The sequence below is a fragment of the Rattus norvegicus genome, chromosome 8 (assembly GCF_021556685.1).
Source record: "Rattus norvegicus strain SHRSP/BbbUtx chromosome 8, alternate assembly SHRSP_T2T, whole genome shotgun sequence".
In the NCBI taxonomy this organism is placed as follows: domain Eukaryota; kingdom Metazoa; phylum Chordata; class Mammalia; order Rodentia; family Muridae; genus Rattus; species Rattus norvegicus.
The window spans coordinates 127,325,229-127,339,133 of record NC_141541.1 but is presented as its reverse complement, the minus strand read 5'-3'; the positions used below and the strand labels follow the sequence as shown (position 1 = coordinate 127,339,133).

The 13,905-nt window shown below is 46.5% G+C and overlaps 2 protein-coding genes across 4 annotated transcripts in view; one reads left to right on the top strand and one right to left on the bottom strand.

Moving 5' to 3' along the window:
* Nucleotides 1-9,189, bottom strand: part of Wdr48 (WD repeat domain 48) — a 33,238-nt gene extending 24,049 nt beyond the window's left edge. The window contains 2 exon segments of one of the 3 annotated variants that reach the window (NM_001135895.2): nucleotides 305-445; nucleotides 9,123-9,189. In NM_001135895.2, the coding sequence (NP_001129367.1) occupies nucleotides 305-445; nucleotides 9,123-9,170 (189 nt within the window). In that variant the 5' untranslated portion in view covers nucleotides 9,171-9,189. 3 annotated transcript variants of the gene reach the window in all.
* LOC120094292 (atherin-like) lies at nucleotides 8,736-13,905 on the top strand. The gene is made up of 2 exons (XM_087564223.1): nucleotides 8,736-9,254; nucleotides 13,504-13,905. The coding sequence occupies exons 1-2, from the start codon at nucleotides 8,858-8,860 to the stop codon at nucleotides 13,551-13,553; spliced, it is 447 nt and encodes a 148-aa protein (XP_087420349.1). The 5' UTR covers nucleotides 8,736-8,857; the 3' UTR covers nucleotides 13,554-13,905.

Here is a 13,905-nt window from a genome sequence, read left to right as displayed (position 1 = left end):
ATAACTAAGCCAGAATTCCATGGAGAGTCTCAAGTCGCAGCAGCCAAGTACTCTCAGTCCTCTGTGCGGGGAACCCCTACGGCAAACTAACTTATGGCGCCCGAGTCTGAGTTAAGTAAAAACACTTGTGAAACTTCCCTGGAGGTGTTTTCTCACAGGCTTACAGGACTATGGTGATGTCTTTATACAATATATTAAGGAGCTCAGTGCTGAGATTAAAGCCAGGACTGAGGAGAGGTGCTCCATCAGACAGAGCCACTGGTCCAAGATACGAGTTAACCCAAATGCACGACTCCTGCCTTACCTTGTGCTGATTGACACTCCATATTCTTATGATGGAGTCTCGACCTGCTGTGAAGAGTCTGTTGAGTGCTGGGTCCAGTTGCAGGGCATTGACTCCGTTCCGATTGTACTTCTCCACTTCATCTCGAATTACATAGGAAACCTGATGGGCCAACAAAAGCCAAGCCATGGTGAGGCGTGGCCTAGCAGTGCCAAACTAACTTCAAGCTCATGTAGTTTGTTTTTATCTTACTTCAGGAGGACCGAAGTGCTGTGAGAAGAACAGCGTTACTGAGCCCAGCTCGAGACAAGCAGAGGTCTTCTTGCTGCTAATGACCCAGACACCTAAGTCTCCAAGCCTCCTCTCTGCCCTGATTTGTCTAATCCATTTTCACCAACCTTTCAACAGTGTATACTGGAATATATCCAATATCCCATTGAGGCAGGACAGTCAGTCAGAAAACAAAGGAAACATGGGAAGAAGCCACCCCCACCAACCCTCTTTTGCCTCTCGCTGGCTGACAGACACCAGGACAAGATCTGTAGACCCTTACAAGTAAGCATGTGAAATGGCTGGTGTCCTGTGCTGTGCATCTGAACGCTTTACCCCAGCACATCCTCCTCCAACGGCATGCATGACTGCAGTGCACATAAAGCCCACGGGTGACAGAACACTCGAGCAAGCTTTCCCTCAAGCCCAGAGCAGATGGAGAAGCTTGCCTCACTCACTGCTGAAGAGTAGAAATCCCTGCATGACTGGAAAGCTCTCTCTTCTACCCTCACATTTAAAGAAGTTTAGATTAGGGTTGGGGATTTAGCTCAGTGGTAGAGCGCTTGCCTAGGAAGCGCAAGGCGCTTGGCAGGTGCAAGGCCGGGACTCTGTCATGTGGAACAAACAAAGATGGACGTCTGTGTACAAAGCTCCTTTAGTGTAGCACCTACTGTCACCAGCAAACTCCACACCCTCACTGTCCATCAACAAGGCCTCATCTGTCTTCTCTCCCGGACACCTTAGCCTACCCCGGGCTTTTGGAATCTTCTTGTGTTTTGACATTTCTGGATTTTTGTTCTTTGCTGTGCATTTGGAAAGCACTTCCAATCTAAAGTTGTGGTGCTTCATGTCTGCAGACCAGGCCTGTGTGGATGCTGTGTCTGTTTTCTCTGTTCTTCTTCAGTCCATCTTTGGACAGTGGAATTTAATAACTGAACCTCTTTTTTTTTTAACATTTATTTATTTATTATGTATATATACATCATACAGCTTTCTGCCTGTAGGCCAGAAGAGGGCTCCAGACCTGATTATAGATGGTTGTGAGCCACCATGTGGTTGCTGGGATTTGAACTCAGGACCTCTGGAAGAGCAGACAGTGCTCTTAACTGCTGAGCCATCTCTCCAGCCCTGAACCTCTGTCTTTTATACAATCCATATTATCTCTATTTACTTTTGAAAGGACTTTTTTATTATTTTATAACTTTTACTATGATTCACCATGTAGCCCAGGATGACCTGGAACTTTCTATATAGCTCAGGATGGTCTTGAGTTCCTAATCCTCCCACCTCAGCTGCTCAAGTGTTGGACTACAAGTATGTGCTACCGTACCCAGCTTCTACTATTGTATTTTTTTCAATAAATTATAGAACAATGAAAAATAGAAACAATATCTTTAATAAGGAAAAGTTACACTACCATACATTAGGCTGGCAAGATGTGGCTTATCAGGTAAAGGTGCTTGCCACACAAGTCTGGGGACCTGAATATGACCCTTGGAATCTATATAAGGTGAAAGCAGAGAGCCCACTCACCAAGTTGTCCTCTAACCTCTGCATGTACCACGGCATGTGATCCCCACTCCAATAATAATAAAGATTTAGAAAATGTACTCTACTGACATTTCTATGTGGTCATTAAAGAGAGAAATAGAATTTATATATGGATTGGTTCTTAAGACATTTCACATAAATTTTATTCAAGTCTTGCAGGACAAAATGTGCCTCTTGTTTCACAAGAACAGGAGAAATCCAAGGGCCTGGTGCAGAGCCCCAGTTCCTGCTGTGAGATGTCCAGGACACTATAAACCCCAGGCTGTTAGCCACGAACAAATGCTAGTCTTGTGTGTTGGCCTCCACCGTTTTCTGCCAGCCTGTGGAAGAGGAAGCAGGGCTTCAGGAGGGGCTTCTCAGGAGAGGGGAAGAAACAAAACCCCTGAATCCAGGTAAGTGGGAACCATCCCAATAAACTCATTGTGATTATTTAAAAAAGAAAAAAATGTCTAGACACAGACAGGAACAAACAAGCCCAGAGCTTAATATGTGATTTATTTTTATTTTAATTATGGGTATATATATATATATATATATATATATATATATATATATATATATATATGCATTTGTGCATGTGATGAACTGCCTATTGAGGCTAGAAGAGGCTGCCAGAAGCTGGGAGTTACAGGTGGTTGTGAACCACCTGACATGGGTCCTAGGAACCAAGTGGAATCTTCTGCAAGAGCACTATGTGCTTAACTGCTGAGCCATCTTCCAGTCCTGGGATTTAATACTCTAAACAATTACTAAGTACCCACCAGCTGCCAGGTACAGTTTTAAATGTAAAGGATTGTGGGTGGAGCAAAGAAGTCCTCCTGGGGTAGTGTTCTAGGGCAAGAGGTTAACTGGAAGGAATGGCAAGCCAAGAGAAACATGGGCAGAAGCATCTAAGTGAACAGTTACTTCCTTATAATTTCATTGTGACAGTTGGAAGGCAGAGTTGAGAACTCCTAGGACTACACTCAACCGCCTGCAAAAAGGGGCAGGCACAATGTGAGCTTTGTAAGGTAACAGGAAGCCAGGCTGTTAGTACGAAACCACTTTTGAAAAGAGCCAACTAAAGGGACTCAGACAGGAGAAAAATAACAGGGTAGCCCCCACCGACAAGCCCCAGTGCAAGCCCTATCTGACTCAGTTCTGTGGGAGAGACAGACCCTCCTTCAGCATCTGGAACCTAAATGTCCTCAGGGTCACTGGTAGTCACTGCAGACAATCAGAGAGAGACATTCCTTTCTCTGATCACTTAAAATTACTTTCGTGGTTTGCATATGAAGTAATGGCTTTCCTAACCAAACTTCGTCTCGGTACCATCCTGTTCAAGGGAACGAGGCAGGGCTTCCATCACAGTCATTACAAATGGCTGCACGTGTAACTGCCTAAGGCATTCTCTACTTTCCCGTGTAAGGCTGGAGTCCAGGCTGGGCTCTGGGGTACCCTCTGCCAAGGGTCTCACAGGCTCTGGCCGGCCAGTCGCCAGGTTGGTATTCTTTAGTAGAGACTAGGGAAGAGCATGCTTCCCCACTCACGGCGGCTGCTGTGGCTGCGGCCCTGTAGCCCTCCTTTCACAACTGCCTGCCTGTCAGTCAGACCTCCTTCCATCCTTGCTCCCAACAACTGCCAGAAGAGGGCATGGGATCCCATCACAGATGGCTGGGAGCCACCGTGTGGTTGCTGGGAATTGAACTCAGGTCCTCTGGAAGAGCAGTCAGTGCTCTTGATGGCAGCGCCATCTCTTCAGCCTAGCTGCCGGCTTTCTTTCCCAGACTTTTCCCATGGCAGCCCCTTCTGCACACCACAACAACAAAATAATTTTCATATAGAAATGGCCTTGGGGGGGCTGGGGATTTAGCTCAGTGGTAGAGCGCTTGCCTAGGAAGCGCAAGGCCCTGGGTTCGGTCCCCAGCTCCGAAAAAAAGAACCAAAAAAAAAAAAAAAAAAAAAAAGAAAAGAAAAGAAATGGCCTTGGGTATTTTATACAAAAGAGAGGACTAGACAAGGTGGTGCATGCCTTTATACCTAGCTCTTGGGGGACAGGGGCAGGAGGATTTGTAGGCCAGCTTGGTCTACAGTGAGCTCTAAGACAGGGTGTGTAGAGAGACTGAATTTTAAAAAACAAGGCAAACAAAAGAGGGAAGGGGGTGGGCTGATGCGTAGAGGTGCGTGGTACCAAACCTGACGACCTACATGGAGGAAGGAGTGAACAAAGTCCTACAAGCTCTTTTTGAAGTGTTCCCCACACTCCCAAGAGAAACTCCAAAGCATTCTAACATCACAAAGGGAACACAGGGCAAACTCAGTTCTTCAAGGCTGAACACTAATTCATTTCTATCTGGGTATCTAAAAGACACCAGAATAAGAGCACCTCCAAAACCAATGACCCCCATGTTTCCTGTGTAGTCTTCTCACCTCAGCTGATGGCTACACTTCTTTCCCTAAACCCAGTCAGTCTCTTTTCTGCTCCACAAACAGGCCTCATTCCCACCTCAGGACATTTGCATCAGATCTTCTCACTGGAACGTTCTCAATCTAGATGGCTTTGTGATTGTCGCCAAAGCCTTTTCAGTCACCTCAAGCTAGGCCTTCTCCCCAGAACAGAACTTTTGCTTCTGCTTAGCAGGTGGCACAGGCCCTCAAGCCCAGCATGGCAGGCAGAGGAAGGCCAGTCAGTCTCTGTGAGTCTCAGGCAGACCGGGCTACATACTGAGTCTAGTCTCCAACCACCAGTACCACCACTTCTGCGTCTTCTACTGCTGACTATGACCAGTTTTTAACCTTTAGAGTCTATTTGCTGTTTCAAAGAATTATATAATTAGATAGCACATACCTATTGTACATACATTTCAGTTTACACTGTCGACATTTGCTTTATTGAATCCATTCATTCATTTGATTCATCTTATTCTCTTATCTTTCAAAACAAGCAACACATCAATGACACTTCTCTTGTAGGCATGTGTGTCACCGTCTAGTTGTTTCTTTACTATTTATATACATTGATTTAAGATAAAATTTACAGTGAAATACACCATAGATACTCATGACAAATCAGTTCACCCATGCAATACAAACCCTTACAAAGACAGAACATCATCATACCTTACAAAGTTCCTTTCTCTCCCAAATGTGCACATTCTATCCTCAGATAACCTAACTCAAATTTTGTCACCAAAATATCCTGTTAATAGGGACATACAGCTCCTGAACAAGGCTACTTCCAGACGGCAGGTTAGTCTAATCTAGTCCAGGAAAACCAAATATAACCATTATCCTACATCTACCCCTCCTGTCCTGATCCATAAGCTATGACTTTCTGTTTGTAACTCTGTCAGCTGATTCTTTTTTTTTTTCTTTTTTTCTTTTTTTCGGAGCTGGGGACTGAACCCAGGGCCTGGCGCTTGCTAGGCAAGTGCTCTACCACTGAGCTAAATCCCCAACCCCCTGTCAGCTGATTCTTAAACAGTATTTCAGCTCGGTGGGTAAGAAGCTTCACTTGTTCTGTTAAGCACAAGCAGGAGACAGAATTCACAGAAACCATGCAACACCAGCTGAAGCAGCACACATCTGGAACCCAAGTGCTTACATAGTATGATGGGAGGTGGGGATGGCAGAGGTCCTGGAAGCTCATGCCCTGGTGAATGACTGTCTCAAACAAGATGCAAAGTGAATATGGACAGTAGAGGTTATTCTGATCTCATGTGTGCTGTGGTATACCCATGTCTACAATCACATACATGTAGGACACACTAACTTCTTAGGATACACTACAGTTTGCCTTCTTCTAAACCAGGGATTAGCAACACGTACCTGAAGGACAAACCTGACCTAAACTTTGTTTCTGTGAACTAGTCTTGCTGGATTATTGCCAAGTAACCCACTACATGAATATATTATATTTTGTTTGACAACTACATAGAAATTTCCAAAGATGGGTATTTAATATTTTATTTCCCACAATAGCAACATTCCTACCATAAATACTCTGGAGAAGTAGAGACAGATTACAGACATATATGTGACTTTGTAGAAAATTTCTTTTAAAGACAAGTGCCTTGCTATATATATAGCCCTAGGTGACCTAGAGCGCAGTGTGTACATCAGGCCTGCCTTTGCTTCTTGAGTGCTGGCATTAAAGGAGTATGCTACCATGAAAGGTTAGAACACATTTTTATAGTAAGGAACTGTGGGCTCAAGGGGCTGCTTCTAAGTTTGGCAAAGCAAGATACAAAGTGGTAAATGCTATGGCTCTGTAGAAAGTCAGGTCAGGTAGCAAACTGGAAAAGCGCAGGCACAGCTCTCAACCCTGCCCTTAAAGGAAACTTTTATCTGGAGAGGGTCTGGTTGCTACAGCTTGGGAGGTACTATTACATCTAGTGGCAGAAGTCAGAGGATCTTAAACAACTTAAAACACACAGGGCAGGATCCTCACCTCCTGCAGGAGCACCAAGCTACTGAATGAGTAAAGACTGAGCAGGCGGAGAAGTGACACAGGACGCTCCACATCGCTGCTGTTCTTGAGAAAGTGAAGGACAACTACAACTTATAGTTTGGTACCATTTGTGGGTTCTTCTTGCAACCCGCATGCGTGCATCCCTTCTGTGCAATAGGAGATGCAATCAGTCTCGGAGGCTTCTAACTTTGCACTGTACCTAGTGGACAAATTCTGAGCGTTCTCTTTAGCAGGCTAATTTTGGCTTTTGATAGGAAATCGTGCCAATCACAATTGGCTTGCTGTTGAACAAAGGGCTCAACACCAGATTCTAGCTTCCTCCTCTGGCCAGCTATAATCCCCATAAGCCCTGGCCAATACCTGGCTATTTAAACACTTCTGTTTTGGTACCTGCTGTGACTCATTTTCTTCTCCACTTTTCTCTGTTGTGTTGTCTTAAAATTTTTTTTAAAAAGATGCTAAGGACAGAAGTCAAGGGCCTTGTGAAAGGCAGGCATGTGCTCTACACTGAGGTGTACTCCCCTAGAGCCAAAGGATAACTTGGAGCTAGTTCTCACAGGGACTCTGTGGGTCCCAGGAATCAAACTCAAGTCTTCAGGCTTGGCAGCAAACACTTTGCCCCTCCAAGTCATCTTGCCAGCCGTTGTCTTTTAAGTCTTTGCCCCCAAACTGAAAGAACTGATAATCCTTACTTTATTAAGAGCCACCGTCCTCATGTGTGGAACATGGCAAAGTTATAACTCAGTTGGACTCAGTTCATACCCCCTGGCCTGGAGGCTGGGTTATTTCAGTGCCATCAGGAATCATGCCCCTTTAAAGAAAAGTGGCATCTACTCAGGGAAAGCTAAAAGAATTTTAGATTCTTGTCACTTCACTCATCCTTAAAACATTATTTTTGAGTGTGCATGTACATGCATGTGCTTGTGCATGTGCACACGTGCAGGGGCATAAGGACACGTATGTGCACGTGCATGTGGAGGCTGGAGGTTGAGCTGGTTGCGTTTCCTCATTGCTCACTCTCCTTCCACCTGGTTTTTTCACAGGACCTGGGGCTTACTGATCAGCAGGACTAGCTAGCCATCAAGCTTCAGGGACACTCAGCTTCTGCCTCCCTAGAGCTGAGATTCCAAGTGCCAACCAACATGCCAGACTTCTTTTCAAGTGAGAGGATAGAGATGTTTAAGTGGGGACAGAAATTCAGATCCTCATGTCTGTGCTACAGGCCTTTTACCAGACTGTGCCATCTCCCTAGTCCAATTTTAACATTTAACAACCATCTAGTGAGGGGCTGGAGAGATGGCTCAGCGGTTAAGAGCACTGACTGCTCCTCCAGAGGTCCTGAGTTCAAATCCCAGCAACCACATGGTGGCTCACAACCATCTGTAATGAGATTTGATGCCGTCTTCTGGTGTGCCTGAAGACAGCTACAGTGTACTTACATATAATAAATAAATCTTAAAAAAAAAAAAAAAACAACCATCTAGTGAGTCCACAGGGCCAACAAACAGAGCTCAGTAGTATAAAGAGGACACTTATCCAGAAAATGTCACATCTTTACAGCCTTATGCTGGGGTTACTCACCTTTGGCCCTCACTTCTGAACACTGAGCTCAATCTATGGAGTGTTTACTGATTGCTAAACCCTTTCAGCCTCTTCCCCTCTTTGAAGCCAGTCTATGCACTTAGTCTACGTAATGACTGAATGCATTTTCTTGAGGTGGTGTGTCTCATGTTGCCCAGATTGATTGATCTCAAACTTGGTAGGTAACTGGATGATGACCTTGGATTTCTGATTTCCCTGGCTTCCCTACACAAACACACACCAGGGCTGGAGGTACAGGCAGTACTAAGGAGGCCTGGTTTGATGTGGTGCACGAGGTTTGAACCTTGCTCAGGACTGGAAGAAAAATGCCAAATGAGCTTCACTCCCATCCCAAAAGGCAGCAAGCAAAATGTACACCAAACCAAAGTGATTTGGGGAAACCCAAAGCACCCATGGTGTGGGTAATCGAACTCATCACTGGAGATTCCGACGTTAGGGAGACTAGGACTTAAAAGGAAGACTGGAAAATGCATAGTGAGGACGGTGGAGGTCGGAGGCAAAGCCTACTGCAAAGGAAGGGAAACTGTCATTTCCTCCAGCGCAGAGCTCCCACGTGCGACCCGGCCCCGCCACGCCCCCGCAAGGCCCCTAGCTTCCCAGCCTCACCCACCCGCGGGCGCCGCGCGGCCTCCGCCGCCGGGTCGCGGCTGTTCCGGAGGAAGGCGGCCGAGAGCAGAGGCAGGTGAGCGGGCAGTAGGCCCATGGCGCCGCCGCAGGCCCGGTGCCCGACGGCGGTTCCCCGGGACGGCGGTTCCCCGCGACCGCTCGCGAGGCCCGCGCGCCCAGTCCGCCCGCCACCACCTCAGGCCGTTGGCGCCGCGGCCCCACCCCTCGCGCCGCTGCGCCCCGCCCCGCCATCCTCCGGCCGTCGAACCCCGCCGGTCGCGGCCCGAGGCGTCCGCCCGCCCGCGGGGAGCCCCGACCGGACGGCAGCGTCGCCAAGGCCGCGGAGCCGGGCCGCCATACCTGCACTTTTCTCCGCCCGGCTGTGTTCTGCCGGTGATGGGCCGCCATCTTGCATGTTGACACTCCGACGTCACTTCCGGGAGAGTCGCGGCACCGGCGGATGTCCCGTCCTATTCTTTGGTTGGGTAGAAGGTAGGTTGGGCGTAGGCTTTCCGGGCTGGTTGCGAGGGGAAACGCAGGGGGAGAAATAGCAGAGGGCGGGCGGTAACGCTAATGGAGCCGGAGCCGAAGGGCCGGTCCTGGTCGTCCTCAGTGTGACTGAACCTCAGAGCCGCCCAGCTCCTGCATGCAGAGGGAAGCACTCAAGAGAGGGGATACTCCAACCACTTAAGCCAGTGCTTAACCGCTGAACTTACTCCATATTTATAGGTTTTTAAAATAATAAAAATATTGTTGTTTCTTTAGTTATTTGAGGCATGGTCTCGCTGTGTAGTCTCGGCTGGCCTCAAACTCTGTGGAGGTCAGAGAACAACTTTTGGTAGTCAGTCCTCTTCTTCTATTATGGGGGCCTTGAGATTCTAACTTAGGCTTGGCAGTAGGCACCTTTATCCAGTGAGTCATCTCACCAGTCCTCCAGCCCCCTCAGGATCTTAGCCAGACTCTCAAGCGCTAGAATTACAGACTCGTGCCTGTAATATGGATCTTACGCTGTTAAGTGAGATAATGTTAGCATATATAGAAGACAATATATTTTAAATGATCTGTTTGGCAAAAACATGACCAAAGTAGCATAACCCCTGTGGAAACCCACTACCTTTGTAAACTAATTAAAAAATACAAAGGGGCTGAAGATGTGGCTGAGAAGTTCAGAGCACTTGCAGAGGACCTGGGTTTGGTTCTTAGCATCCACATGGGAACTCATGAACTGCTATAAAAACACCAGCCCACACGCCCCCTTCTGGCCTCCACAGGTACTGCATGAAGGCAGCACACCCACACAGGCAGGCAGAACACTTACACACGTTAAAATAGAAATCTAAAATACAGAATTTCAAACATAGATACACTGGCATGAATGGAAAATGATTGCCCCTAAAACAATACAAGCTATAGCTGTTGCTCTTGGTTGCCCACCATAACTAAGTAGTAGGACACTGTGGCTGAAGACACTGTATACTTAGGTAGCTGGACATCAAGGTGGAACTGACCTAAACACTTCTCTCTGATGACCAGCTTTCATAGTGGCCGGAGGTGCTATGCAGCCTGCTAGGGAAGAGTAAGTATTCACGATACACCAGCAGACAGCCCTGCAGGCAAGATGTGCCCACTGCTGTAGTAGTGGCGTGACGATTATGAGGGCAACCAACTACTTTTGGGCTTGAGGGAGCTTGTCACTATAAACCTGACTCTGTAAACCTCAAGGCTCAGGGCATCATGGCCACAGGGAGGAACCTATTACTGTTGTTTCGATACACGTTATCAAACTTCTTTCTAGAAATTTAGGTGTATTTCCATAAATCCATACCGTCCTCAGCCATGCCCAGAGGTGTTTTGCATCGAGCAACATTTGATACAGAGCCTTAAGATGCAGAGAATAAGAGACTGAGCCCTAGATAGGCATCTGTATCAACCCCACCCTAAGGCTCAGGGAACTCTTTTTTTTTTTTAGATTTATTTATTTATTTATTATATATGAGGACACTGCAGCTGTCTTCAGACACACCAGAAGAGGGCACCAGATCTCATTACAGATGGTTGTGAGCCACCATGCGGCTGCTGGGATTTGAACTCAGGACCTCTGAAAGAGCAGTCAGTGCTCTTAACTACTGAGTCATCTCTCCAGCCCCTGGAACTCTTTAAAAACAAACAAACAAACAAAAAACAAACAAACAAAAAAACAACAACCCCCCCCCCAAAAAAAACGGTAGAAAGGATGTAAGAGCTGGGGGAGGGGCAGCGCCCGTGGAATGCTGTCTTTTAGACAATGTGGCCTTTGCACCGGGAACTCGCTGCCATTGTGGTTATCTGCAGAAGACCAGTAAACATTCCAACCCTCAGCGCTGAATGAACTCTGAGTTCTGAACACTGAAAAGGAGAGGACAGCAGGGTAAGATGTATCGAGGGTTCCTAGAGGAGTTGGAGTAGGACGTAGGATTTCCTGGAGGGAGTAGGAGGGGTTCCTTAGGCTAAGAGAAGAGCTGAGTTGGGGGTGCCTATGATCAAGACGATCAAAGCATATTGTTCACACATATGAAACTGCCGAAGGGTAAACGAAAGGCACCATATTAAAATGGTCATCTGGTGCTTAACATGCTTGATGCACAATAAAAATTACTGCCTCTCAAAATGAAATTGGACTGATGATGTAGCTCAGTGGTAACTAGTTTGTATGCTCCAGGCCCAGGTTCATAATAAATAAACACGTAATAAAAGAAAAGCACAAAACCATGCAGAACCTTGGTTTAAAGTAACCAATTTCTATTAGCGATTACTGTATAATTTGGATTTTAAAAAATGGCGTGTTAGGGAGCTGGAGAGATGGCTCAGAGGTTAACAGCAGTGGCTCCTCTTCCTAGCATGCTCATGGCAGCTCACAGCTGTCTATACCTTCAGTCCCTGGGGCTCCAACACCTCTTCTGACATGCTCAGCTACTGCACATACGTGATTCACAGACATATAGGCAGGCAAAATACCTATACACATAAAATAAAAAAAGGAAAAAATGATGTGGTTTGAATGAGCAGTGTCCCCCAAAGCCTCAGGCATCTGAATACTTGGTCCTGGTTGGGAGCACTGTTAGGGGAAATGGCATGGCCTTGCCAAAGACTGTACATTACCTGTTACCATGCATCACGTGATCCCTGCCACGACAGGCTCTTAGTCCTCTGGAACCACAAGCAAAAATAACTTCTTTCAGAATAGAGAAGTCACTAACACTGGTGGGTTTTGTTATTTTTTGTTTGTTTGTTTGTTTAGAATAGCACTTCACTACCCATTTAGCCAAATAGTTTAGTATAAGCTCATCTTGGCTATCAGATTCACAGAGAAACAAAAAACTGTATAATTTCCTTATAGCACAGCCTTCTAGTAAGTAAGGTACAATGATGTATGATAGGCCATAAGGTGACTGCCACTGGAGAGTGATGTGCAGGCTGGGAGGTGGTGGCACAAGGCCTTTAATCCCAGCACTCGGGAGGCAGAGGCAGGTGGGACTCTGAGTTTGAGGCCAGCCTAGACTACAGAGTGAGTTGCAGGACAGCCAGATCTATACAGAGAAACCCTGTATCAAAAAACAAAACAAAACCAAACAAAGCAAAAGTGATATACAGTCCAAGGTTGTATAAGCAATCTCAGTAGTGGAATAAGAACCAAAAGGAGGGGGTTGGGGATTTAGCTCAGTGGTAGAGCGCTTGCCTAGGAAGGGCAAGGCCCTGGGTTCGGTCCCCAGCTCCGAAAAAAAGAACAAAAAAAAAAAAAAAAAAAAAAAGAACCAAAAGGAGACTTCAGAGTTTCTGAGTTTGAGTGATAAAATCTACACCCACTACAATCTGGTTTTTGACCAATATTTGTGGAAGCCTCAGCCAGCTCAGCTTCTGTACACTACATAAAAGGCACATTTGTGGTATCACTTTAATCTGATTTAACTTATTTTGTTTGTGTGTGTACGTATGAATGCATGTGTGTGTGTGTGTGTGCGTGTGTGTGTGTGTGTGTGTCCAAGGATGCCAGAAGAAACCACCTGTCTTACTCAGTGTTCTATTGCTGTGAAGAGACACTATGACCAAGGCAACTCTAACAGCAAGTATCTGATTGGGGCTGGCTTCAAGTTTCAGAGGTTTGGTCCCTTAACCTCATGGCAAGGAACGTGGTGGCACACCAGCAGACATGATGCTGGAGAAGGAGCTGGGAGTTTTATATCCAGATACACAGGCAGCAGGAAGAGAGAACCACTGGGCCTGGCTTGAGTTTTGGAAAACCCAGAGCTCGCTCACAGTGACACACTTCCTCCAGCAAGGCCACACCTACTATCCTTCCTAAAGATTGCCACTCCCTATGACTAAGCATTCAAATATATGAGCCTGTGGAGGCCATTTTTATTCACACTATCACAACACCCGATCTCCTAGAGGTGGAGTTACAGGCAGTTACGAGCTGCCTATCATCAGTGCTGGGAACTGAGCCCTGATCCTCTGCAAGAGCAGCAAAAGCTTTTAATCACCAAGACATCTCCCCATCCTTGCGATACATCTCATCTTTCTGATTGTTATTTTGCCCACTTGATAAATGCAGTTCCCCAGCACCGCAATCTCTATGGGCAGTTGGTTCTCCTACACAGAAAGTCTAACAAGATGCTGGAGATGTTTAGGTCAAAAATTGTATGATGTTTCATCTTGTCAGAGAGACCTGTTGTAAAGGCTCTCTTGGAAATTTCTCTTCCAGGTGAAAAGAAGTCGAAGAAGTCGAGGCGTTTAGCAGCTGTTCCTCTCTAATACGCTGAGGAAGAAAACAGCCTCTTCTACCTCTTTACGTGGGCGCATCAGTAGCGCAGAGCATTTCCAGGTCTAAAAGTGCTCAGTCCAGCTCTTCCACTGGAGGGCAGTAGAGACCCATTTACACTGCCCCTATTTGGGAAGTCGCTGGCTGGCTGTGACCCCCCTTAGAACGTTCGATAATCACTTCCCCACTGATGCAAAGTCACAATCCAGACACCTTTACAAGAAACATGTTTCCCCGTGAAAATGATAGAATCACGGTGCCAGGCTGTGTGAGAGTAAAGCACACCCTGTGTGTCTGTGAGGTCAGTGTGTCCCATAGCCGTGGATCCAAACTACCCCAGATTAA